This window comes from Mustela putorius, unplaced genomic scaffold (genome assembly GCF_011764305.1).
Source record: "Mustela putorius furo isolate JIRA1106 unplaced genomic scaffold, ASM1176430v1.1 tig00000831_pilon_pilon_pilon, whole genome shotgun sequence".
In the NCBI taxonomy this organism is placed as follows: domain Eukaryota; kingdom Metazoa; phylum Chordata; class Mammalia; order Carnivora; family Mustelidae; genus Mustela; species Mustela putorius.
In genome coordinates, this window is record NW_025421490.1 from 8,361,704 (window position 1) to 8,388,858 (window position 27,155).

The 27,155-nt window shown below is 47.6% G+C and overlaps 1 protein-coding gene across 9 annotated transcripts in view; it reads right to left on the minus strand.

Moving 5' to 3' along the window:
- Positions 1-27,155, minus strand: part of RIPOR2 (RHO family interacting cell polarization regulator 2) — a 213,623-nt gene that overhangs the window by 40,974 nt on the left and 145,494 nt on the right. For all 9 annotated transcript variants that reach the window (XR_006608137.1, XM_045085120.1, XM_045085121.1 and 6 more), the window contains exons 2-8: positions 14,032-14,158; positions 12,570-12,725; positions 11,748-11,826; positions 10,239-10,262; positions 9,120-9,173; positions 4,408-4,557; positions 285-348 (exon numbers count right to left, since the gene is read on the minus strand). Coding sequence is in view for 8 of the 9 variants with exons in the window: in XM_045085120.1 (XP_044941055.1) it covers positions 285-348; positions 4,408-4,557; positions 9,120-9,173; positions 10,239-10,262; positions 11,748-11,826; positions 12,570-12,725; positions 14,032-14,158 (654 nt within the window). In the remaining variant the exon portion in view is untranslated. The remainder of the gene's footprint in view (positions 1-284; positions 349-4,407; positions 4,558-9,119; positions 9,174-10,238; positions 10,263-11,747; positions 11,827-12,569; positions 12,726-14,031; positions 14,159-27,155) is intronic.

Sequence of the window (27,155 nt, forward strand, 5' to 3'; positions counted from 1 at the left end):
GCAAAAATCCTACTAATTATTCAGTCTAGGTGATATGGGGTTCATTGTTAACATTCTCTTCGCTTCTGTGTACGCTTGAGGCTGTGCCATAATAAAGATTTAAGGGTGTAGGCAAGTCTCGGACTAGAAGGTTCTAGAACATCAACACATTCACAAATGGGGAGGGCTGAGCATGGGTGGCTTTGCAAGAAAAATAAAAATAGTGAGTGCCCTCAAACTCCAGGGAGCTCTGTCTGTGGAGATGGTGCCTCACTGTCTGAAGGGGTGGGGGAGACACAGGGTACCTTTCATCTTGATGGAGAACTCCCCCAGTAGATTCTCCAGCTCTGCTTCGATGGTGCACATATTCTGTGACGAGAACAGAAAGCTGGCATCAGCGCAAGACTTTGGTCACCAACAGCTCAAAGCCCGTGACATTCGAGCAGCCAACAGACAACTAAGGCTGGAGGTCTTGAACACCAGGGGGCACTGACCTGTTTGCAGGGAGCTACCCCAGCCCCAGACCAAATGTCCCCTCCCACCCCGGGTCTACGCCAGCCTTCTGGTGTACTGGAAATTCAGAGCACAAAGGAACCAATTCACTTATTTCCATGCACAGTGATGAGGAATGGGATGTTAGATAAGAAAAAAAGCAGTCTGGGGGCACCTGGGTGGCTCAGTCGGTAAAGCATCTGCCTTCAGCTCAGATCATGATCCCGGGTCCTGGGACTGAGCCCCACGTCAGGCTCTCTGCTCAGTGGGAAGCTTGCTTCTTCCTCTCCCTCTGCCTTTCCCCCACTGCTTGTGATCTCGCTCTCTCAAAGAACTAAATAAAAATCCCCCCCCCCCAAAAAAAAGGAAGAAGGGAAGTAGTCTTCTCCTAAAGGGAGAAGATCAAGGTTCTTAAGTCTCTGACCCTGGGATCTCCTACAGCAGAAGACTTGCTGTGTTGCATTCAAAGGTTACATCAATGAGCTCATCAAATTGTATGATAAATCGATGAATCCAGAACATGATACTCTGCAAGAAGTGGTCTGGATTCTACAAAATGGTAATGCGGGGGAAAAGTTCCAGACAAAAGGGGCTAAGGAGGCATAAAAACCAAATGCCACCTGTTACCTTCCATTAGATCCTGACAATTAGCAGGACAAGGCACTAGAACAGCTCTCAAGGACATGACCAGACCAAAGAGCGGGCGTCTGAAAACGCACAGGCTATCCAGTAACTCCCTCAGCTGGCTAATTGTCTTAGCTGTGGGGATGGCCTGTGTTTGTCCCCGGGAAACACAGGCGACCACGGTGGGTTCTGGGTTCTGGGCTCAAATACTTATGGGGTCAAGTGTCGCGACGTCCATTACTTACTGTCAAATGATTCAGCGAAAACATAAGGATGAATGAAAAATGGAGCAGAGGGGAGAGAAGCGAAGGAAACACGGCAAGACGTTCCCGGGGTAAAGGTCGACGGTGTTGATGCTAGTCCCCACTTTCCTGTGGGTGCAAAGTCGCCACAGGGCTGTCCCCTACCGAGTGAGTGCGGCTGGGTTCCTGCGGCAAGACGAGGGTGCCCCCCAAAATGACTCCTGGGCCTGACCACAGTCCCCCGCTCGTTCTGCTGCTGAGGGACCCCGAAGGCAGAAAGGGGGACACTGTCTAAGAGTGTGGCTAGACCTGCCACTACCCCAGCCCGCCCTACTTCCTCCTGATCTTAGGACCTACACGGAGCAATCGCAGCTCGAGATCAAAAAAGGAAAAGGGCGGTCAGCGGTCAGCGGCTCTCCCCAGTGGGGCCCTTGGGCAGCTCAGCAGGCTTCAGCTTTGGAAGCCGCCTTGACCTTGGCTGTCCCCACCCCCGAGAGTGGGGGTGGGGTGGCACCTGCTGTCTTCTCCCTCAGCAGCCGGCCTCCAGGGTGGGGCCCTGCCCCCAGGGGTGGCCACGCCCACGAACCCTCCCCGGGGAGCCCTGACAGGGAGTGGTCCTGCTTGCATTCTGGGAGCTGAGGACTTCAGGGTTGCTGAGTGAGGTGACAGCGTCCTGTTCCTGTTTGTGCCTCCGTCCTTTCAGAAGATCGCTCTCCCACACTGGTGTGCGGATGGGGTGCAAACGTTGGGGCGCCTGGGTGGCTCAGTGGCTTAAGCCTCTGTCTTCTGCTCGGGTCATGATCTCAGGGTCCCCGCATCGGGCTCTCTGCTCAGCTGGAAGCCTGCTTCCCCCTCTCTCTCTGCCTACTTGTGATCTGTCTGTCAAATAAATAAATAAAATCTTTAAAAAAAAAAATAAAAGAGAGAGAGAATGGCACTTTGCCCTTGTGAGCTCTTGGTGCCTCGGATCGCTTAGCATACGCTGGGGAAACTTCCTGAAGTCTGAGCTCTGCGCTGCCTGAAACAAAGTCTCAGTATCGTGAACCCCTTCTCTTAGAGCCCTGCACGGCTCGGGGAAGGAACACAGGACACTTTCCCCAAATGCCTGTGATGTCAGCGTGCCAGGCAGGGTTGCCACAGGTGACTTCCAGAAAACCTGGGACGGGGGCTGGGGGGGGGGCACTGGTACAGCCAGTGAGGACTTCTGCGGTCTGGAGGCTCTTCTGTGGCACCCAGGCAGCTGGGGATGAGTCCTGGCTCAGCCCCCCGAGGCTCTCACCCAAAACATTCTCTCTGTGTTCAAATCCCAGACCCGCTGGGTCACGAAGATAAAAAACCAGCCATGTCAGGCAGGACGCTACGGAACTCTGACTCCTCTCTCCTCGAAGGCACCATTCCTCTGGCTGAAACAGTCCTCTACATCTCCAGACGTGGGAGCGAAGTCAGACGCCACGTGCTGGCACCTGAGCAAGGATGGGTATTTCGGAAACGAGCCCACGAATGTTCTAGAACGGGCAGCGTCTCCGGGCTGTGGGTCAGGTACTGCTCCTGGAGTCCAAGGGCCCGTTTTAAGTGCTCTTTGATTCCTGAGCCATGCACAAATGAGGTCTCACGAACCGGGGTGCTTCTAACCCAGAGTCTCGACCCCGGGGCCCATAAACTTGGATGCGGGAAGAGAAAGTCCCCGTGATTTCACAACCTCTACGTGAAATGCATGGCGTGGAAGTGTAGAAAGATAGGAAGGGAGCCCCAGTGAGGCGGGCCTGCGGCTCCGACTGATGGAAATCACCTGCGTGCTCACGCCAGCCGGGAACAGTCGTTCAAACTCTGTGCTGCTTTAAAATTTCATAACTTCCAATAACTTGTGGCAATGTTAGAGCTGATGATTTAATTTTGATGCGCTAATAATAACGTGGCATAAACAAAACAGTACTGCATCAAAATTATTTTGCTTTCAAGGTATTTTGATAACTGGACTGCTAATACTGAAGTAACTATTTCAGTATCATGGGTTTCCTTTGAGTTCCTGGATTCCACGTGTTGTATTTTATGTGTCTAACAAGCATTCATCTGAAAGGGCAACATAGGTGAAGAAGCCGTGTTTCCGGACTACAGAAAGAGACAAACAGTTCAGACCAGAGGCGCTCCCGGAGTGACCGTACAAGGCAACCCACAGGGTCCCTCCTGAGGCTGGGACAGGGGCTCAGCGCTGGGAACCGCCTGGCAGACCCTCATGAGCCCCCAGGAGGCTGATGACTTCATTCATGAAATTCGATCTCTGAGCAGACCAGGGGATAGTGAGCCCTGCTGCTTGAATAATTCAGTCTTTCATCAAGGACGCTTGGTATCAGGTGACCCCAGGAGGAGGGAAGGGCTCCCTGTGTCAGATTCAGGGGCCTCAGAGGCAGAAGCCAAGCGAGGCCCACTTCTCCTGCCAAGGGAGGCCCACTTCTGCTCGTGGCTCTTTGTCTTGTCTCCTTCAAGAAGGAAAGGGACTTCCTTACGATAAAATCATCACAGGCAGGGGCGTTGGTGATACCTAGCTTTCCGCGCAGCTATCGCAGCTATCTTAACCGCTGGGGCCGTTCCACTTCCAGGAATAAAGCCAGATTAGCCTGGACGCTAGAAAATTCTGGCGTGTAGTTAGCATCTCAAAAACCAGGGCCTCGTGGCTTACTCCTGCAGCCCCTGAAATGTTAGACGGGCATCGGTAGCCTGCCTGTGCAAAGACTACAGGGCAGCAGGGAACCCGGAGGACTTTAATCAGTGAACGGCTTCGTAGCTTCTGACCTCGTGTGGGTTTTCAGGGTTGTGAGCAAGCACGTTCCAAGGCACAAGGAGATGAGTGCCCAACAGCGACGCTCAGGGACCAGGAAAGGCCAGTGAAGGCTGTGGCGTCCAGGGACGACTCTGAGCCAAAATACCAATGGAACGGCCGGACGGTCATCTTAAACGATCCCACGGACTGCCCCAGAACAGTGCGGGAGAGGCAAACAGTAGGACATCTCCCTAGGGCAGAATGACCTTGCCGGGCAGTCCCCGGCCACCCGCCCCGCTGGCCGGCACCTACCTCCGTGTACTCCCTGTGGCTGCGGCCGATCTCCGACAGGCTCTCCCGGGCAGCTCTGCTGGTCGGCGAGGCCGCGAACGCTTGCTTCATTTTGCTGGCTCCGTCCTGGAGGCGTCTCTGGATACAGTAGGCTTCGTAGAGTTCGTCCACCTGTCGGGAGTCACAGGAGGGAATACAAGGGACAGCACTGCTCAACCCCGTTCGGAAGGAGGGACCCCGGCCATCGTTCAGTCCGGAAGATGTTTAGTCTCTGACCCCCACAAGGAGGCTCTGGTAGAAGCATCATCCTCTTACTTATTTATTTATAAAGAGTTTATTCATTTATTTGGGGCACCTGGGTTACTCCATTGGTTAAGCGTCTACCTTCGGCTCATGTCACAATCTCAGGGTCCTGGGATCGAGTCCTGAATCAGGCCCCCTGCTCGGTGGGGAGACTGCTTCTCCCTCTCCCACTCCCCGGCTTGTGTTCCCTCTCACTGTCAAATAAATAAATAAAAATCTTTTAAAAAACGATTTTAAAAGATTTTTATTTATTTGAGAGAGAGCAAGAGCATAAGCAGGGGGAGGACCAGAGGCAGAGGGAGAAGCAGATAGACTCCCCTCCAAGCAGGGAGCCCCACATGGCGCTCCATCCTGGGACCCCAAGATCACGACCAGAGCGGAAAGGCAGCTGCTTAACCGACTGAGCCACCCAGGCCCTCCCTAACCCCTGAAGCATCATCCTTTGAGCCGGAGACAAATCACCTTTGTTTTAGCCACTGGGATCCATTTTCTCTTTCAAAGCAGATTTTAACCTGAGCTTTCTTTTCAAATTCATGAAATAAAAATGAACTTAACATTGGTAGGCTGTGTAAGCCAAGTACTGGGTGATGGAGACCACAGTCTTCTACATAAGGAACAAGCATGGGAAGGATTTCCACAAGGCTCCTACCATTTTATTTTAAGAGTATTGTCACAAGGTGATATTCACACATCTACATTTAGCATTTTTTTTTTTTTTTTTTTTTTTTTTTTAAAGTGGCATTTTTTTTTTTTTTTTTTTTTTAAAGATTTATTTATTTTGACAGAGAGAGAAATCACAAGTAGACAGAGAGGCAGCCAGAGAGAGAGAGAGAGAGAGTAGCAAGCTCCCTGCTGAGCAGAGAGCCCGATGCGGGACTCGATCCCAGGACCCTGAGATCATGACCTGAGCCGAAGGCAGCGGCTTAATCCACTGAGCCACCCAGGTGCCCTAGCATTTTTTTTTAAAAAGAACTTGAGTCAAGACTTTACAAAATCATCTTCAATAGGGCCTCTGCCTTTGGCTCAAGTCATGATCCTGGGGTCCTGGGATTAAGCCCCTCATCAGGCTCCCTGCTCGGCGGAGAGCCTGCTTCCCCCTGTCTTTCTTCAAGGGACAGCACTCTCCTAGCTCTTGCTCTCTCTCAAATAAATAAAATCCCCCCAAAAATCTTTTTAAAGATTTTATTTATTTGACAGAGAGAGCGATCACAAGTAGGCAGAGAGGCAGATAGAGAGAGAGAGGAGGAAGCAGGCTCCCCCCTGAGCAGAGAGCCTGATATGGGGTTTGATCCCAGGACCCCGAGATCATGACCTGAGCTGAAGGCAGAGGCTTAACCTGCTGAACCACCCAGGTGCCCCCCAAAATCATTTTCAATAAAGAGCCTCAACAATAGAGAAAACAAATCTGTTAAATTATTCTTAAAATGAGGTTGAAGAGGGGCACTTGGATGGCTCAGCTGGTTCAGTGTCTGCCTTTGGCTCAGATCATGATCCTGGGGTCCTGGAATTGAGTCCGAGTTGGGCTCCCTGCTCGGCGGGGATCCTGCTTCTCGCTCCCTCCCTCTCTCTCTCTGCCTTTCCCGACCGCTCATGCTTGCTCTCAAATAAATAAAATCTTTAAAAAAAAAATGAGGGTGAAGCACAACGGTCAAAACTTGATCAAACACTGAACATTTCAGAACTAGACATTTCTCTGCTATACATCTACGCTTACACTTCCAAACAATAATATACTGTTTGTAAGTGACTGTGGATCGGACACATTCTATAAGCGTGATAAGCGCTTATTGTCTCAGAGACAGCAGTTCCCCATCAACCCAAGGCAGCTTTGACACCCAGGGGACATTTGGCAAAAAGCTGGAGCTGTTTTCTCCAGCATCGCAGCTGGGAGGTGTTACTGCCATCTGGTAGGGACAGAGGGCCGGGATGTCGCAAAACGTCCCTCAGGACAGGGGACAGTCTCCTACAACAAGACCAGACCAAGTATCGATAGTGCTTGAGGGGAAGACACCTGGTTATTGCTGATCATATACACGTCCACGATCTTGTGCTCTCCGCCATCGTCAGCATGTGTGCCAGCTAACCACAGGAATTTGCAGGCAGATGAAAAAGACACGAACATCAGCCTTTGGCACAGGCAAAGGAAATTCGGGACTTCTGCGAGGCAGGAACCTGCCTCGGACAACTTGAATTTTTCATTTCAGGACAAACTTTATTCCCTCAGATGGCCGTAGACCAGAGGAAGGTGGAGATGAATATGATGGTTTCAGAGGTTAGAATCCCTCTTTTGTTCTGAAGGCAGGTTTTCGGGGGCTCACGACAAAGTGTCAGGAGGCCCCGTTAGAGTAGGCAGAATTTTCCACCGTTGCTGTCTCTGTCTGGAGGTCAATCATGCTCAGCTCAGAAGAGGCACATTAACAGACTAAAATTATTGTCTGGTTACAGGACTCTCTGTTGCTCTTTCCCTCAACAAGTCACTCCACTTTGCTGAGAGCAATGACCAAACTCTGGAAAGCAGCCTTTTATCTGTGGGGTCGATGGGTCTGTCTCTGATTAAGAGGCAGATGTAAGGTCTTGGGTAGTGAATCTGCTGATGAAATCTTGGGGCTGATGGCTGGCTGGGTGGCGGGGTGGGGGGCTGTCATACACGAATGCCAAGCTAAGACTCGTCTGGTGAGCTTGTTACAATGCTGATGCCCAGGCCCCCTCTCTGGGATTCTGGATTCGGTAATTTAGGGCTGGGCTGGAATCTGGAATTTTACATAAACGTTGCAGATCGTTCTCATGGGGTTGGCCTCCACAGAACCCCTAGAAACACAAGAGCGGATCCTTCTTCCAGGGCCGCCCAGACTGTTTCACCCACGGGGTACCCTGGGAAGCTGCCCCTTCTACCCTTCTCCCCACTACTGGGTTTGCTCAAGTCTGAGACTGTAATTCTCTCTACAGAAAACTGCTCATGCGGACACCGGTTTAGCCCTAAAGATGCAGTCTGTTACTTTGCATTGGAGGAGAGTTAATTCTTTGTTTTTACTTCAATGCCAACCTATCCTAGCCAAATGGAACTAGCCCGCAGGATAAAGGGTAACTCTGTACCCACTCGAGTGGGAACTGCCAGTCTGTAGGCAAGTGTTGGTCTCACCCCTATGTCAGCAGAGACTCACCAAGTCAACTGGTGGGCTTGCTCAGTTCAATACCACTTGGAAGGTGTGCTGTGCACAACAGACGACTCCCCACCTTTCGTGACCCCCAGGATGGTCCTGGCTAACGACAATGGCTAAAAGATGGAGAAATACTCTCCCACCCGAGTGCGATTTTGTTTCCTTGCTGCGCTTCAAACCAAACAAGAGTGATTTGCCAGCACCTGCCTGCCACACAGATACCTTCGAAGTAAAGTCACTGTGTTAGTCACAGAGTTTATCAGAAATGGGAGTAATTTCAGATTCACCCAGGTAGTAGATATTTTTCAAAGTGGGAACATGCAAAGGCAGCTGCATGTACGTCCGTTTCTATACATCTAACTCATCACAGAATCTTAAAACGAAAGGCTTCTGAGGATCATGTAGATTGAATGCATGTCCCTTCCCACACAGGGCGGAAAGTCAAGGTTTGCATGGGTCCGGTTCAGCCCAGAGAGGATGTGACTGGAAATGATGGCTTCTGACTCCTCGCAGAGAGATCGGCTGAGGGCTCTAGTCTCTCTGCTTGCAAGAGAGACCGACGCACGTGGTTGGAAACAGGAATTACCATTGGTGGGATTTAGTGGCTCCCAAGGGGAACTATTGTCAGGTTGCCCGGGGAATGCGTGGTAGTGTCCAGAGCAAGGGGCTGAGAGTCCCAGTCCACGCGAGCCTGGCTGGACCATCCGTGAACCACCTGTAGGGTTTGGGGCTGGGTGTCAGGGGTCCTGACAAAAATGGCCCACATTGAGGCGACAGAGATGGAAGAAAATGTGCCTGGAAACCACGCCATGCGAGGAAGGACAGGAGCCGGGAGCTTGAGAATGAGTTTGGGGACATACATGGCAGCTGTTCTAAGTACTTTTAAGGGCTTCATGAAGACGTTTATGGAGTACAAGTTAACACAAGTGTGAAGTGTCTGGTCAAGTTAACGCAAGTGTGAAGTGTCTGGTACGGTGAGTTTGGTTCAATCTTGAGGAAGACTGCACAGAGCTGAGAGCCCAGCAGGAGGCTCTGTGGGAGCCACTTAAATGTTTGCTGAACTGCAGGAGAGTCAGAGCTGTGCCCAGAGTGTCAGGTCCTCTCCTGCTTCTCCATCTTTCCTGCCTGTTGGAAGAATTAACTGCGACTCAGCTTAGGAGCAACTTAGGTGAGCAATTCTCCGTGGACTGGATGCCGTGCTTAGACCAAAGGTGTACGGATTAGTGACTGAGAACAGAAACCCAGCAGCCCAGACAACAGGAACTTCGTTACCTTACTAATGTGAAACTCCAGGCGTCTCATGGCTCTTTCAATCGTTTTTATTTGCTGAAATTAAAAGAAGTTGTTTGAAAAAGTACAGTCATTACCAGTTTAACTGATCTCGACTGGCACGAGTATCTTCTTCCCAATCTCATCCTCCAAATTACCAGAAAATGCTAAATATCTCCCCTTTCTGCCCATCTTGGCTATTTCAGAGAATCTCTGATAACAATTCGGAAAGCATCTTCTAAAATATCAAACGTGTATTCCGAGAGATGAACTTGAGTTAGTCATCGGAATCTTTGTGCTAAACACCGAGGGAGGCCAATCAAATGGAATTTGCTGGATTTCGGGCAAGACAGCAACATATTTTTTCATCTTGAAGATGAACTCACCCCCCTACAGTTTGGTGTCTCCGAAACCGGGGTGCATTTTGAAACTGCTGTCTATACGTGCTCAAATATAATGATAGTGGTTCATGGGTCATCTCCTCGTTGGAGTTATAAATATTGTTATTACATGCTTTAAGTTTAATTACCCTTTCAAATGTCTTAAAAAAAATTACACCGTGATTCAGCATTAAAATGACGTGTATATGAAAAGGCACGCAAAGGGAGTGGCAGGAGCACTTGTGAGTAATTAACACAATCTACATTTAAAAGAAGGCTAGAAGAGTTTTGTCAGGAAGTACAAGATACAGATTTTAAGCGAATAGAGCAAACCATGTCAGGGTTTACCTGGAATCACTTTTTTGGCCCTTAGGGCCATAGAAAATAACGCGGTGTTTTCCCATCAGAGAGGTCTTCAATTTGATGAAACACGGTAGTCAGTTAGAGAGAACAACAGGTAAGGGCCTCCCAACACTTGGAAGTTCTTGAACTTACCAGCACGCGGAGAAACCCTACAACCAGGTGGCATTTTTATGGACGTGACCTTGAAAACATTATTGGAGCTACAGATCATGGTACTTATTCAAACCCCTCATTAGAGAAAAGCATGACCTTTACTAGGCTGAGAAAAATCATCAGTTCTTGGAGATCTGATTATGCCTAAAAAGGAAATCACGGATCTCTCCGCAAACATGCCGTGTTTTGTTTTCCCCCAACACTCCCGCACAGGATGGTAACTTACCTTGTCTAGGTCATATAGCACACCCTAAAAAAAAAAAAAAAGGTGTCTGGATTAGAACATAGTTTCCTCCAAACTGCTGTTGAGGTCAACAGAGGGATTCAGTGTTCGTTTCTGCATTACTGGGGAAGAAATGATCACTCCTGTCAAGTTCTGCTGGGTTATTTGAAAGAGCAGTCAGAGTACTTGCAGGGGCTGATATTTATTTATTCTCCGTGTCTCCAGAGTTCCACTGTAATCTCTCTGCACCCAAAGCTCTCACTTGCTTTCCCCTCTCCTCTCTTACTCCCTGAGGGGCACACACATTCATGTTAACTTTTCAATAAGGAAAACAAGTTAACAGAGAACGGAGCAGGGGTCAGAGGGAAACAAACACTCGCCCTCCCCTGTAAACACACAAAAGTGGTGTTTGAGGAGCGTCCTGGAGGGCCGTGATAAGCCTTTCACAAACTGTTTTTTAAGCAAGTTCATTTCCTGTGTGCTCATAATATCACAGAATAATCGACACGCCATTCCCACGTCCCCCATCAGGAGGTGTTTTCGTTTTTGTTTTTTGTTTTTTTTTTATGGAACACCAGGTCCCAGCCGGAGCTCCTGCATCCATTCACCATTGTTCTCCAAGGAGAAACATGTGTTGCCACTGAGGATGGTCAAGGGCATTCGGAAGTGTGGAAGGCCATCCTGTAAGGAGTCACTCCCCACAGAGATGGGGTGGTTCCTACTCTAACATCATCGGGGTGTAAAATCTTTAACTTCTATAAAGCTTTTAGTCTCTAAGCCTTTGTGAAGGACACCACTGCACATCTTAGCATTTAAGGCTTTGCCGTATCTCCTAGCATGTGGACTTTTTCTAGGCTTTCTGACACCTTGAGACATTAAGGTGTAAGATCACTTCGAACTGAACAAAATCATTTAAAATAGTACACAGGCGACCTGTAGGTGTAAAGGTCAACCAGACAAGTCCTCACAAAGCCATCAGACTAGAGGCCACCTGCCAGCTGCTGGAGCATAAGGAAACAGAACGCAACGGGCATAGGGACTCCTCCCACCTTCTCATAACAGGTGCACTTGGGTCCCCTCACCCTCGCTGATGTCACTAACCTACCCTATTTTCTTAGTAGTTCTGGGCTCCAAATTCTGTGTTAACAAAATGCTAGGAGCACCCCAACTTTTCCTGTCCTTTTATGATTTAGAGTAGGACCATGCAGTTGCTTCTGTTTAATATTTTTTTTTCCTGATTATAAAGCGTATCCACATCAACATGCTTGGAAAATACTGAGAAGTATTCAGAATAAAGCATTAAGAAGAAATTTAACCTCTTTCTCAAACACACATCAGGGAGCAGATAGTATTCTGCCCCTTGGATCTGCTTTTCTTAAAGGTTCTTGCTCGTCCCCAACCTCTTCCCCTTCCCCAGCTATACAGCCCCATCCAGTAGGAAGGAAAAAAAAAAGATTCTTAGTCCAAAAAGGGAATCCTGTGTTAACCTCCTAATGACTGGACGGTACCTACCAGGCGAGAGTTTCTTCTCATATCTTTTAGCTGAGCCGTCAGCTTGTCCAACTCTGTCTGGTGAACTTCCAGATACTCACTGCAAAAATAACAGGACACATACTCGTGAGCTCTGTGCTGGCTTTGACCTTGTCCTTCCGAAGGGGACGAGGAAGCCGGGACCTGCTCTGGGGAGGGCAGAGTCGGTGGGGGGAAGTGGCTGTGTGTTTCCTAATCTCTCGGCTTTCTGAAAGCTCCAGGAGTCATTTCTGGTACCACCCAGGTAGCCAAAAAGGACAACCCTGGTGAGGCTGGAAAGTCCGAAAAAGAAAAAGCAGTGGGGGAGGGAGTGCAGCCAAACAAGGGTGGTCCAGGCTCACAGAACTCCGTCCCCTTACATACAGCACCGGCTCTAGACTCTCCCCGCATACCAGGGAGATCTTACTCTGGACCAACAATCTTGGGATCATAGGGCATAATACATATACAGAATACTATGTAATAAAATAACTCGGGAAGGTTTCAGAATCCTTCCTCAGCGATCACCAAGTCAGAGCTGTCTGTCCACCGCTGTTTACGTGAAACCCAACACTGTGCCGAGTTAAACACATCACTAGTTGGGATCTCCTTCAAGGTTATGGATGTGATGTAGAAACCCAACATATTTCACATATTTGAGACTCATTTAAGGCTTCCTCGATTACAGTACGAGAATAAAATACCTACTACAGCAATAGACACTTTACAATGATCTCGAAAAACTTTCCTGCACTCCGCTCCTGGCCCCCGAGGATTTTAGAAAGGAAAAACGTTGTAGGCGGCTAATAGGGTCTATGGTCTTACTCGAGGCCGTTTTTCAAGGCTCTGATGACCTCTTCCACTCTCTGAGGCTGAGGCTCTTTGGGGAGGTTGTTGTTTTTGTGTCCTAAATTGTGCATCTTCTTCAGTTTGGCCTGAGGCTTCTTGAGCGCAGAGGGATTTTCGATGAAGGAGTTACATCTATGCGGAGGAAAAGGAAATTGTGAGTTTACCCTCTGAATCATCTTGTGTTTGTGTTCGTGTCATTTGGGGAAGGTACGGGGTCCCCAGTAGCTGAACAGCTGAGCCATCATACATGTGGTTTATAGGTCAATTTGCTATGAGATTTATAAACTGCCGAAATCTGGAAGCTTGACATGGCAGAGGCTCCCCAGAGTCAGGTCAGGGACCCTGAGAGAAGATATCCTGCACCCCTGAAACCTTACAGAAAGCCAAGGACAAGTGCTTCCAAGGAAACAAAGAAGCAGAAGGGTAGAAGCCAAAGAAAAGAAGACGCTTGCTGCGCAGCTTCTGGCACAAGCGTCCACTAACCTCAACCAGGATGTGAACAAGGAGTTTCTGGATAAAGGGCCACGCCAGACGGTGTTCAAGGAAGGCTCATGTAGCCGAACCAACGGCTTTTTTAAGCTTGCTTTCTCTGGAGGGCATTATCTTTAGGTGGAACACAAAACTCAGTGTTCCTGTTAGTGGCAGGGAGCAGCCCGCAGGGGGAGACGGACACCCGACAACTTAGAGCCCAACCACAGATCTGACTGGGAGACCGCGAGGCCAGAACCTCACCGACCCACTGTCTAAGGGAAAGCCGTGACCCCGGGGTCCAGCAGGTGCCTGCCCTGTGCCTCCGAGGTGATTCTTTTCCTCTGTGTAACCGTCTGTACCAAAGGGGACATGACAGGCCAGAGCACGTAGGCCCCTGAGTGCCCAAAACCTCTGTCGCGTCAGAAAAACTGAGGCCAGGCTTATTCCATGTACCTATTTCGTGACCCATATGTTCCTGCTTGAGTTCCCCGAAGTCCTATTTTAGAGGAAGGGAGCTTCCAGAGAAACCAGAGGACTGACTTTCCCAAGCCTGTTTCTGAAGGACATCTGTTTCCCAGAGCCGCTCTGCAGAGGCTGTCTTTCCCCACCGCACAACCATACAGCAAACACAGTCTCCCAGCGTGCCTGCAGTGGGAAACGTGCGCACCAAAGGCTGGGGGCGGGGAGAGCCAGGCGCTCAAACTGCTAGCTTACCCCAAATCCTCAGCCATCTGCTTGGCAGGAGGAATCCTAGATGACAGAAAAGAAACTACAGCACCTAATGTTTGGTACGTTACATCTTCTCCATGAAAGAAATTTAAATAATCTTATAGCGTGTGAGTGTGTGTGTGTGTGTGAGAGAGAGAGAGAGAGTTTTGACAAGGCTGCACGCTCACAGATCCTCTTGAGGGCATGAGCACACATCCTTCTGGAGCCGCATCCCAGGACAGAACCACGCCCGACTTGCCTGGACCGTCTCTCCTGCAGGCCGCTGAACCCTGCGAAGGACTGGCTTCTGATGATCCCATTGGGGCCCCCTGGCGAGAAGGACTGGGATCCTACCAACATGATTTCTGGGAGTCTGGCTGGTAGTCCTGGAAGAGAGTGGAAAGATTAGGGCAAATTACAGGCAGGTCCAGACAGAAAAAACACTCCGCTTGTCAACAATGGCAAAGGTGAGGTGAGGTGAGTCATGAGACCATTGGGTCCTACAACCTGCTCTTTTCAAGCCAAAGGGTTCAGCTCTCGGGTGAAGAAAAAAAAAGGTACCCACCTCCTGAGACAGAAATAGATAGAAACTGCACACAATTATCAGTCATTTTAGGTTTAGGTTTCTTTTCAGGGATAGATATAGATCTATCTATCTATCTATCTATCTATATTTAAGACAAAGTTCAAATACATGAACACTTTGGAATGTTTACCTCTGTTCAACAAGAAAAACAACAGCAGAAACACACAAATAGGTCAAGTCAAAGCGTCAGCCAGGTCCTGAATCACGTTCAAAACCCAGTCCAATCGCAGGGGAGAATCTGACACTGAGAAGCCAGATGGCTGAAAACACTAGGTTTCTTTAGTGATGAATTCACTTCAACGTGCCCTCCTTTTCTCTACCCCTAAGTCTCAGATAGGATCACACACTATCGTGGCCTCACGGAAGGAGGCGAGTACAGAGACCCTCCTGCAAGGGCTCCTGTCAGGTTCTGAAGATACGCACACCCGAGCACAGGGACCGAGGGCGAGGGGAAGACGCTGGGAGGCACCCACCCCGTTCTGCCCGCTTGCTTGGCTCTTGTCTCAACTCCCCACATACGACTAAGACGGACTGTCCAAACACAGCTTTGGCGGGACGCGAGTCCAAGGTCATTTCCCCCAAAGGAAGGGTCTGAGCTGTCTGGGAACTCTATGCCCCTAGGTCAGGCGCACTGGAAGCACGTGGTCTAAGCAGGGACCCTCAGCCCAGAGCCGGGGACGGTGGAGGAGCAGGCTCCCAGGGGCGGGGGAGGCAGCTACTGTCCAGGCTGAGGGCTTCCAAGGTGGGCAGACACCATACTGGCCCTTGTGAAGGCATCAACCACTGTCCTCGAAAGACCCAGCCAGGAAGCGAGCTAAGCAGCTAAGAGACACGGCCGCAGAACTTCCCGTCTATCCAGATGTGCCAGGAGATAGGATAGGATGCCAGGGTGTGAGGGAAGAGCACCCCCCCCCCCGCCCCCAGCCAGGCCTTACTCAATGCTGCTACTCGTGGCAGCTCCGCAAAGGAGGGAGGTTGGCCTGAGTTGCTTCCCCAGAGAGAGAACGGAGGGCCCCTCCCCCAGAGGGCGGCTGGTTGTTAAGTCCCCTCATTCCCTCCCCTGCCCCCCAGAAGAACCGCTCTGGGCTCTGCAGGCATTCTTGCAATGCACAGGTGCTGAGTCACTCCCAGCCCAGCCAGCCCCGCAGGAGGCAGCCCGCTCGCTCTCTGACCTGGATGGGACTGGGATTGGTGTCCCACCCCTTCCATTCCAGCCTCGGGAGGGGCTGGGGGGGAGTTTAAGTTTCGCAGGCATTCTTTAGAATTTTCAAACTGATAAAGTGGAAGTGTGTGAGCGCAATAAAGTTCGTATCTAGTGCACCAGTGGCAGGACAAAATGCAGGACTTAATGAGGTTCTCCTAAGTGCTCTTGGCCGCTTACGAAGGGGTCTGTCCACTGCTCAGGTGCAGAAAGCATGCCTGAGCGACCTTGGTGTCTACATGCAAACTTGTCATGAACATCAAGAAGACGCTACAGTTTGTGTTATTTCTGTACTCGTGTTATAAACAAAAATGCACCATAAGGTTTAAATCTGCAAAAAAAAAAATATTTTCAAATAGGTGCCACGTCCAGCGTGGAGCTCAATTCAGGCTTGAACTGATGACCATGAGATCAAGACCTGAGCAGAGATCAGGAGTCGCAGGCTCAACTGACTGAGCCACCCAGGTTTTCCGAAATGTGACAAATTTTATAAGTATTGTATCTCATTCTTTAAATTACTGTTCACTCGATCTACTGTTGCATTATGGAATTCTTTGACCACAGGAAAAGAATGAATGCATTTAGAATATCTTAATGGCACAGTTATCTTGTACTTCCTAGAAATTTTTAAGCCAAAAAGATTTTTTTTCTCTTATCCATTGGCTTGGTAGTTTCCACTACGGGCCTCTGGTTCCCCTTTCCCAGGCATTCAGTTTAACTAATGCAGAGTGCCACGTGGGGATCCAGACTTTGAAAAGGCCCTCAGGTGATTCTTAGTCTCAGCAAAGAAAAGGGGGTGGGGGGACGCCTGGGTGGCTCAGTCGGCTAAGGGCTAAGGGTCTGTCTTCAGCTCAGGTCACGATCCCAGGGTCCTGGGATCAAGCCCCGCATCAGGCTCCCGGCTCGGTGGGAGCCTGCTTCTCCCTCTCCCTCTGCCTGCCACTCTGCCTACTTGTGGACTCACTTGAGCTCTCTTTCTCAAAAAAATAAAATCTTAAAAAAAAGGGGGGGGTGATGTTGGCTGAAATTTTCGATTTTTTTTGAAACTTTGAAACTTCAGTTAAAATAATCTGCTACAATTTCTCAAATCCAACTTTTAAAAAGGACTATGCAGTTTTAAATAAGCCTCTCTTTGCAGAGTTTAACTGTCTTGTTAAATGAATTGAACAGTGAGCGAGTAAAACATATCAACCAGATGGCAGGATAATTCACCTTCTTCCTTAGTTAAGCGATAGATAAGGAAAGGTCATGAGCCTAAAACAAACCTTTGCCCAAGGTTCTCAGAATGTGAAATGCTTTGGGATGGATAAAACCCTGAGAAGCTTTTCATGATACTTAGAGGTTGAATGGATGATGGTAGGAATGAGCCTTTCTGGTCTTAGAAATGATCATTAGCGAGAAAGAATTTGGCCGAGAGCTGGTTTAGGCTGAGATCTCTATCCTGCAGGTCCATTCTCCTGGAGGCTGCCCCGCCGCCCCAGGAGAGTCATAAGACTAGTGTGTGCGGTCCCTACACATAGTCAGGCTCCCGGAGGAAGGGAGAAAGTGGGAACGGGGTAGACAGAGGAGGAGGTCTCAGGAAAGAGAGTAATCACACACGTGCCCCGTCCACACCCTTAATTCTGAAGCAGGGTTAGTTCCCCCAGTTCTTCCAGACCCAGACCCGTCTTCTAGCTCTCCCAGCTCCTTCCCACTTACAAGCTCTCCCACAGACGCTCTGTTATCACCTTTTTGGTGACTCCACTCCCACCTCGGGCCGATGAGTCAGCCAAGTCTGCAGGCTCCTTCCTGGCTTCCTAGAAATCCCACGGATGCGGTGTTCCCAGCATCCAGCCAAACTATCACCAAAACGACACGGTTGCCTTTCAAGGCTTTAAAGACTTAAAACCAGTCATTTCCTCGGGAAAATTTACATCTTAACAGTGGATGCTCCTTTGGCCTAAAAGCCTTAACTGGAAAAAAAGGACCACAGGGAACGGCAGTATCATTGTCCTTAGGGGTAGAAAGTGGTACCCAAAGTTTGGAGGTTAATTTGGCAGCAGGTGTTCGAGAAGTAAAACATACATCTACTCTTTGGTCTGTCCTGTAGACAAAGACTCAAGTTCACCAAGGGGCCTCTACGGGGTTGCTCACGATAGGCAATGTAGCAGTGGAGAAACGGACAGGATAGGCACGCTAATCTTTCAGGCAATGGTCAGTACGTTAAGGCAAAACGATGGGACAGGATCTTCTGTGGCAGTTTTAAAGTCAATAGACCTACGTAGAAAGATCCGAGGACAAATTGCAGAACAAAACAGAGTGTGACACCAGGAGTGTTACAAACAGAACAACATACAATCGTGTGCGTGGAATATAAAAGTTCAGAAAACGTCCCCAAGACTGTCTACAGAGCAGGGGGACAGAGGGGTCAGCCAGCTTTTAATATCTGTATTCGTTTTCATAAAGGAAATATATTTATGTATGATTTGTATGATGCAAAATAATTTTTTTTTTTTTTTTTAGATTTTACTTATTTATTTATTGGAGAGAGAGAGAGAGAGAAAGACGGGGGGCAGAGGGAGACGGAGGAACAGACTTCCCAGATGAGCAGGGAGCCCGACATGAGGCTCGATCCCAGGGCCCCGGGATCATAACCTGAGCCAAAGGCAGACACTTCAGTGACTGAGCCACCTGGGTGCCCCACCATGCAAAAATCTTTTTAGGAATTGCAGACATTTGGAGCTGCCCCGAGTGAGGACTGGAGGAAAAAGAATGTCGCACAAAAGAGTACATATGATGGGACCGATGGCAATGAGACTTCTCCTGGGGGTCACTTCATAATGTGGAAAAATGGTGACTTGCTGTGATGTACCCCTGAAATTCATAGGCTATTGCTTGTCAATGATGCTTCAATTTATAAAAGGACAAAAAAAAAAAAAAAAAAAAGAACATACCTGGTTAAGTGTTGGGTAGCAAGTATATTTACATTGTTGTGTACATTTATAAGGCTTGCAAAGGAGAAATGTGATTTCTAAGAAATGATGTGGTTGGTGTCACAAATTCTCAGGCCTCTGATCAAGCTGGGGGTCTGCTCCTCACTGTGCTTTGTCCCAAGAGACCCAGAGGTTTTACCAGGCAGTTCTCCCCCCTCACCAATCTATGAGAAAGATGGAACTCCTCTGGAAAGAATCCCAAGAACCTTGACTTAAACACGCCCTCCCGTTCGGAGCTGAGCCTCTTCGAAAAACAAGCCAGAAGGCCCCAGCTGTTTCTCTCGGCTGTTTCTGCAATGAATCCTACGGCTTCTTCCTCTCGTGCAAAGTGATAGGATCCCAGCACAGACCAGGGGCTTTTGGATCTCACACATCCTAACGCAGGGATACAGGTGCCCTGGGCCCCTGTGGGCGCTAGGGACCGCCGCCACCCCTGGACAGAAAGTCCTCGAGTTTGTTTAAATTAGAAGGTAGCTCCTCCAATCAGCAGACAGCTTTTGAAGAAGGGCACAGAGCCTGGGGATGGCAGGGTCTGGGGAAGGGGCTGAGGCAGATAAAAAGAGCCCTGGGGATCAAGGACACCCCCTCCCTCCCTCCCTCCAGCGGGTCTCCTGCCGTGTTTAGACTGGAAACAGAATGTGCCCATCTGAGTGTAATTCAGGGTGGGGGGTTAGAGCCAGCTCTCTGGGGAGCGTAGCGGCGGCCAACTGTCAAGAAGAAATGAATGAGTGGTAGAAATCACCCCCAGAGAGTTGCTTGCGTGGCAGGTGATGAGGGCTTTTATGGCTCAGCAGGGCCCTACACACACAGCCCGTGGTTACACTCCCAACAGAAGTCATAAAAGAGGAAGAAAAACCTTTGAAAAGCTCAGTCCTGGTCACAGGTCTGTGTTCCACTGCATTTTTATCAGCGGCCTTGTCCGCTTTTGGGAGTTTGACTGGCTCGAGCTGGAACCCGCCCTCCCCAGACTGAGGCCGTTCCTCTTGGGGCCCCGTGAGGTTAGGGCTGCTAAGGTAAGGACCCCGAGAACCCAGTCACAGGCTGACCTCCTTTGGGCAAGTCTCCATGCCGACTAACTCAGAGAGGCATGGAGTCACCCATAAAGGAAATGGGTCTCATCTGCTAGAAGGAATGTGAAGATGACCGTTAAAGTATACTGAGGTTTGTTGGCAGAAATGGGAATTATTGGGTTATTTTGAGTTTTTCTAAGCATAAAAGCACTCTGCTATATCAGGAAAATAGAAAAGAAGTGGAAAGAAGGCAGGACAGAGACGGTGAGAGAGAACCAGCCTGCTCCGTCACCCGAGGACAACCACCAGTAGAATTTCGGTGTATTTCGTATTCCTCGAGTCTCTCCTTTCCATTTAAAACATAAAGATTTGGAACATAATCCATGCTAAATTTTGTAACCTGCTTATTTTTATCAGATTCTTTTTATAGGGCCATGTCGAGGGGTTTATAAATGAGCCTTTTCCTTAAATTATCTTTAAAAGGGAACTTGGGTCTACCCCAGAGTTCGTGTGCTCCTTTGGAAAGTAAAAGGAAATCCAACCAGTCTATATGATACATGCTTTTTATTTCTGATTTAAAGATGTGCCCAAAGGCAGGGGGACCCTGCAAGGGTGACACCAGGGTTTCTCTTTGGGAAATGAGGGAACAATTAGCATTAGCTCATGCTTGAGTCGCGGGACACCAAAGCTCATGACGTTGTCCTAACCCTTGAAGAGAAAGGCTTTTAGGGTGCTTTACTCTGTTTATTTAATCAAATCTTCTGGTTAAGAACACATATGGGTAATTTTGGAAGATTCCCACCAATGATAGGAGATATGACACATCTGAGATTTCTGAATGATGCCAATAGGGGTATCTCTGTTCTCACCAAAGCATTTCTCATGAGAGGAGAGGGTCTACTTAAGAACCAACAGTCGCCACAGTTCCAAAGCTATACTCTCCCCAGAAGTGAGACTGAGACCAATCCTCTGAGATGGGACCATGACCAGCAGGTCAGGTGGAAGGTGGCTGGGGCAACACGCCGGCAAAGGTGACAAACGCTCTCATCAATGCCAGGGTTTGCTTGGTGCCAAGGAGGGGAGCAGGCACAGGGGCAGGAGACACCTTTGAGGGGCCGTGGGGTCATGCTAAAACTGTGCTCTGGTCATGGTCAGACAACTGGACACACTTCCTAAGACCTAAACTGTACACTCAGGATGAATGAATTTCACAGTATGCGAATTCTATATCAATAAAGCTATTCAAAAGTCATTTTTAGAGAAAGTTACCATTCCTTCTGCCAGAGGAAGTACGAAGAAACCAGGGCTTGAAAAGGGAAAGGCTGAATCAATGACCAACCACCTGAGAGGTGATGGCTTCGGGATTTGATCCCGAGGCCGTGTAGGACGCTGCACGCGGCTCCCCCACCCCTGCATCTTCTGAGTCACTTCTGCATGCCCGCTTTGTGCTCCTCGGCTCTGCTTCCTAACGGTGCCATCCTGTTTATGCTCCCCCACAGCTTGGTCAAGAGCAGAAGTATAATTCAGTTGTCTGAAAGAGGCATGTGGGCCAGATGTAAATAGCCTGCTATGCTAAATGATTATTTAAGATGAATCCTAAAAATAGGTGTCTGCTCATTATATGGTTGCAAGGTACCTATTACAGAAGTTGACTAATCTTTAAAAAAAAAAAAAAGTAGATATATTTAAGTCATTGGCTATTTTTTGTAACATACTGCTTTAAAATAAATGAAGTCAATGCTAATATTTGCTTCTGGGCTGCCAACGTTGTTAACCAGATAATAAGTGCATGCATGACACGCGACACTAAGAAGTGACCTGGAGGGATACAGAAATCTATAGAACCCAGCGTGGCCTCATTCCTCAAGAGACGGAAAAGCCAACATGGCCTCTTGGGCGAGTCCCAAACTTGCTGGATCTCCAATCTGGTGTCCATAGATTGGGAGTAGTATTTTCTCCCTGTGTTAACAGGCAAGGATTATGAGGTCCAGCTGAGATCAAGGCATCATTCAAGGTTACAACTGCAAGGCTACTCAGACATCTCAGAAACCTGACTTCTCATCATTCCTGCAGATGGTAGGATGTCTGCCTGAAAACATGCCTAGAATCTAGGAGTGCTTTCTAGAAGGTAAAGTTCAATGAACTTGGGAGAAATGGAAAGAAATTCATCTTCAGCATCTCTGGGAACTGGGATTATTTCTCTCAATTGAGACATAATGAAGTATACATATGGGGTGTACTCAGCACTGGCGGGCTTCGACCATCGTCCAAGATCCAAAGAGAACCCAAACGGATCTCTGCTTTAACCAGTCTTCATAATGTAACTGGAGAGGAAGATACGGCCATACCTAAGCAGGTGGGAGACAATCGTTGATGTGGGGAATAGCAAGGAGTAGGACCTCGGTCTCAGGCTCCAGGAAAGCAGCAGGGTAGAGAGGACAGGAATCTGGGCTCAGTCCGGGCTGGACACTTAATGGTTGTTGGAACTTTCAATATGTTACTTTTCTCAACCCCAGGGTCCTCATTTATATAAAGGACAAACCCTTAGAGGATTTTTGTGATGTGCCAATGAGCAAACATACACAATGCCTGGTATGTAGTCAGTGCTTAACAAGTCTCGCTGTTAGTAATAATGTAAAATCTAGAGCATCACCCCTGAGAACTCACAGATTCAGGGATCCACCTGTATTATAACGATTTTCCTGAATATTTTCTCTCTTCAACCAAGCTATAAACTTCTCTCCATAGAGAGGAAGATCAGGGAGACAGAGGCCACCAGAAGTTTCATAACAGAGGTAAAACTGGCTACCTCCAGGACGGGAATGATCTGGAGAGGTAAAAGCTACAAAGCTGGAAACTAGCATCTTTCTGAATATAGCAATTTTTAGATAATTACAAAACTGTGCTACTTTAAACACTGATAAGTACTAAACACATGAGTGCTTGGGAAGCATAGTTCAAAAACCAACTTAAAAAAATGTGATTTTGAAATAATTTAAAGCTTACAGAAAAGTGGTAAAAAAAAAAAAAAAGTACAAAAAGCTCTCCTATATCCTTTGTCCAGATTCGTTATTTGTTGATGTCTGTCACATTTTACTTTGTCATCCTCCCCACGTACACACACACACACACACACACACACACACATTATTTCCTAAATCATTTGAGGGCAGTTTGCATATACATATTTACAAGTATATTTGCTCTTCCCCATTGAGCAGTTTGCAAATAAGATGCAAATTTACTTTTAAATACAACCATGTGTACTTCCAAAGAACATAGACATTCACTTACATGGCCATAGTACGATTGTTAATATCAGGAAATGAAACATGAGCATGATACTATTATCTAATGTGCAGAGTTTATTCAGATTTCACCAATCGTCCCCAGTACGGTCCCACAGGCCGTCCCTCCACCCACACGACAGGAGCCGATCCAGAATCGTGCACTGTCTCTCTTGTCACGTGCCTTTTAGTCTCCTCTAATCTGGGATGGTTCCTTGGCTTTTGTTTGTCTTTCATGACATCGACACTTTCTTAGGGTACAGACCAGCTGAGATCTAGAATGTTTCTTAGTTTGGGTTTGTCTGACATTTTCTCCTAATTAGATATAGGCTCCACATTTTGGGCCGTGACATCACATAAGTGATACTACTGTCCTTTTAAAGAATTGCATCAGAAGACACAAGGAGTCACGTGGCCCCATGGCTGGTGATGTTAACGTTGATCACTAGGTTGGGGTGTGGTTGGCCGGTTTCTCTCCTGGAAAGTTACTATTTTTGCCTCTGCAGTTGATAAGTGGCTGGTGAGGAGGTGCTTTGAGGCTACGCAAATATCTTATTACTCTGACTCAGGAGTTTCAGCCTCCATTGATGATTCTTGCCCAAATCAAGTATTACTATGATAGTGGCAGAATGGTACTCTTCAAACTCAATAACCTTTCTCTATTATGAGAAAGAGCTTTCCTTAATCTTTTTTATGTATTTGTTTGTTTATTCCTTCACCGTCAGGATGGACTCGTGGATTCTTATTCGATGAGTTTGACCCATTACTTTCATTGACACAAAGACAACTGTTCTCTGTAGTATTTTCTAAGCAGTTCAGCTAAGGGGTCTTCCTCATGAACAAGCAAAACACCACATCACTGGGGGGAACTCACAGATTCAGGGACCCCCTTGTATTATAACTATTCTCTTGACTATCACATCTCTTCCACCAAGCTGTAAACTACTGAGGGTTGGCACCATCTATCCACACCCCTTCTTTGATTCTTAGTACAGAGTAGGATAGAAAACATGGGCTGATCCAGGTTTCACCCAAGTCACCGGTCCCCTCTACGCGCCAATTTTTCTCAATAAAACGAGGACAACAATATCTAAGTCACCTCGTTGGTTGCAAGGAAAAAATGAGATAACGTATGTAAAAGGCTCGGTGTGAACTACTGGTTTCTCCTGTTAACTAGAACTTGTCCTTTGAAGATGCTTCTGACTTTTCTCATCAAGTGGAATGTATTAATTGTAAAACCATATACATTTTACAAGTGAAGAGACCTATAGAAATAATTTGATGTGACTGCTTCCTCCTTTCTCTCTCTTTTGTCACCGCTCGAAGTGGTGACAGCAGAGCACGGTAAAGCTATTTTAAGGTTCTCGCTGACTCATTTGAAGAGTAAAGAAGAAATGTTAATAGCGTGTCTCTTCACTGGTACCATCAGTTGCAAAGGCCCGCAGGTAACTGACACCATTTCAGCCTCTGGAAAATGAAAACTCTGTTTCTTCTATCCTGGTGGATCAAATAAATGCAGGGAGTGGCAGCTGGCCTGGTGATAATTAGAAGAGAAACGATTCGGGGCGCCTGGGTGGCTCAGTGGGTTGAGCCTCTGCCTTTGGCTCAGGTCATGATCTCAGGGTCCTGGGATTGAGCCCGGCATCAGGCTCTCTGCTCAGTAGTGAGCCTGCTTCCCCCTCTCTCTGCCTACTTGTGATCTCTCTCTCTGTCAAATAAATAAATAAAATCTTAAAAAAAAAAAAAAAAAAGAAGAGAAACAATTCGGGACATAAAGCTGCAATCCTAAGAGGGGCTGAGTGGATTTTGACTAATGTTGTCATAGCTCGTCTTGAAACGCCAAGTCTAGAATACTTATGGACCTTCATGTGGTGCAGGCTCCGGAGCAAAGCAAGACCACCTGTTTCCCGGTTCGAAGAAAAGAACGTTCTGTACTTCAGTGAGGCTGAAGCTATAAGCAATAGTAAGTCCAATGACCTATATGTATATTAAAAACCACGCCTATCAAAAGGGGAAAAAACCTCCTGGGAACACTGTCCCCAAAGACAGCTTGGCTGATCTTGCCGAGAGAAACAGACGCCCACCACAAAGCCTCACTTTCTGATCAGCAGATTAAAAACAACGCCCTGATAGAGAAGAAAATGGCCCTGTGCCTGGTACCATCAACTCCTTCAGGCTTTCCCGAAGGCGGCCTGTTTATCCCTACAGCTTAGCAACTAATTTCTAGCTCACGGCAAGTGCTGCTTCTCTACTTCAAAGAAACATCAAAATGATACTGACATCATCTATTGCTATTTGCCTCTACAGATATTACCATTTTTGTAAGCTCTTATTTTTTTACTGTTTCACTAGAACCAAGCTACATATTTGGAAATCGTAAGCAGAAGAAAAACCCCCTGAAGTTTCTAGGAGAAAGTACCCAGGAGTATGCTGGGAAACTGAATTATGCACAATGTGCTTGACCCCTTGTCTAGCACGTGTGACGAACACTGATATTCATTAACGAGCATGAGATGTAGGAAAAGGAAAAGTGCCTTGTAATCAAGCTGTGTGGTATGTTTCATCTCGGAGAAAGGATAAATTATCTTGTTTTTTCTAAGATTTTTTTTTTTTTTAAAGTAATCTCAACACCAAATATGGGGCTTGAACTCCCAACTCCAAGATCAAGAGCTGATCTCGATCTCGACCGACTGAGCCGGACAGGCGCCCAAAAGGATAAATTACCTTAAAGCTTTTCAGATATGACTTACATAATCAAACTGAGACATATTACTGCATATGGTCCATTCTTTTTTTTTTCCATCTGAACAAGTAAACCGAATTGATGGACGATCACGTGATGGCAAATACACTTAAAATCGAAGACTCGATTGTGGTGATAGTGAAGTGATCACGCCTTCATCTGAGGAAGGCAGGAGGTTACTAAGCTCTCGCGACATGAAGGCGACACAATGGACTTAAAACCCAAGCAGTTCTTTCAAACTCGAGTTACTTTCGTCATTTTATTCCTGTTGTTATGACAACACTTTTAAAAGCAGCACTTCAAACCCTTAGCATTCAGGCATCTTATTATAGATTTGAAAATGACACCTAAGGGTATGCAGGGCTGCTCCTGGGAGCTTTGGGGGACTGGAAACCAAGAAGAGACCCAGTTAGTGCACCTGGACTTCTTCCCGGGTTTGGCCCCCAGAGTCCCTAACTTGGCTTTTTTCTACAAAAACAAAAAGCCAAAAAACCAAAAAACCCAAAAAACTAGTGAGGGCTCATCCAGAGGAGGGAAGGGTACAGAATTTATGTGGGAAGATATGTATTATTATTCACAGTCTGTGTTCCTAGTTGCATATGTGAACAAGACACACTTTCGTGACCTTACATATATCATTTTCTTGGGTACGGCCTGTGTCGTGGGCTTTTATAAGTCTGCACACACAGTGTGTTCTGTTGTTGTTGTTGTTTTAAGATTTTTAATTTATTTAACAGAGAGAGGAAGATCACAAGCAGGCAGAGAGACAGGCAGAGAGGAGGGGGTGGGAAGCAGACTCCCCATCGAGCAGAGAGCCCGATGTGGGGCCTGATCCCAGGACCCTGAGATCATGACCCGAGCCGAAGGCAGAGGCTTAACCCACTGAGCCACCCAGGCGCCCCCTGTTGTTGTTTTTAGGTAGGCTCCACACTGGGCTTGAACTCCCAACACTGAGATCAAGACCTGGGCTGAGATCAAGAGACAGACACTTAACCCACAGAGCCCCGCAGGCGCCCCAATGATAATAGGTTCTGATGGCTCACAGTTGCTTATTGTTAGCTATTGATGTAACTCAGTTTATAGGAAGATTTCTCATAGCACAGATTTATGATGAAAATTAATAATTAATAAAGGGATATTGGAGTTGGAGTGAACCCATTACATGAATCAGCTGCTCAAAGAGCAATCACACTACAGTCTGATGAAGGTGTAGAGATGTTTGTTAGACTTCTTAAGTTTTTTTAAGGAGCCTATAAACAGAGAAACGTTTTTGCTAAGGGCACGAGATGGATATTGGCATTTTCCAGTCATTATGTATCCGTAGGGAGAACTTGATCTGTCATGTTGAATTCTCCCTGCCCTGAAGTACATTCCTCTGATAATTCTACCTTGGTCTCCCTACATCTGGGGTGTTTGGTATGATGGCATGTGAGTTATTACTAAACAAAGCGTGGCTCAAGTAAACTGTGCTGATGGGTTCGTTTTGGAAGAAGTTGGCATCGGTGTTATTCTGGGATTCTAACAAGTTAGGCTCTGCAGGAACGTGCCGCCATGTGCCAGCAGCTTCCGAGTTGAGTGGCTTTT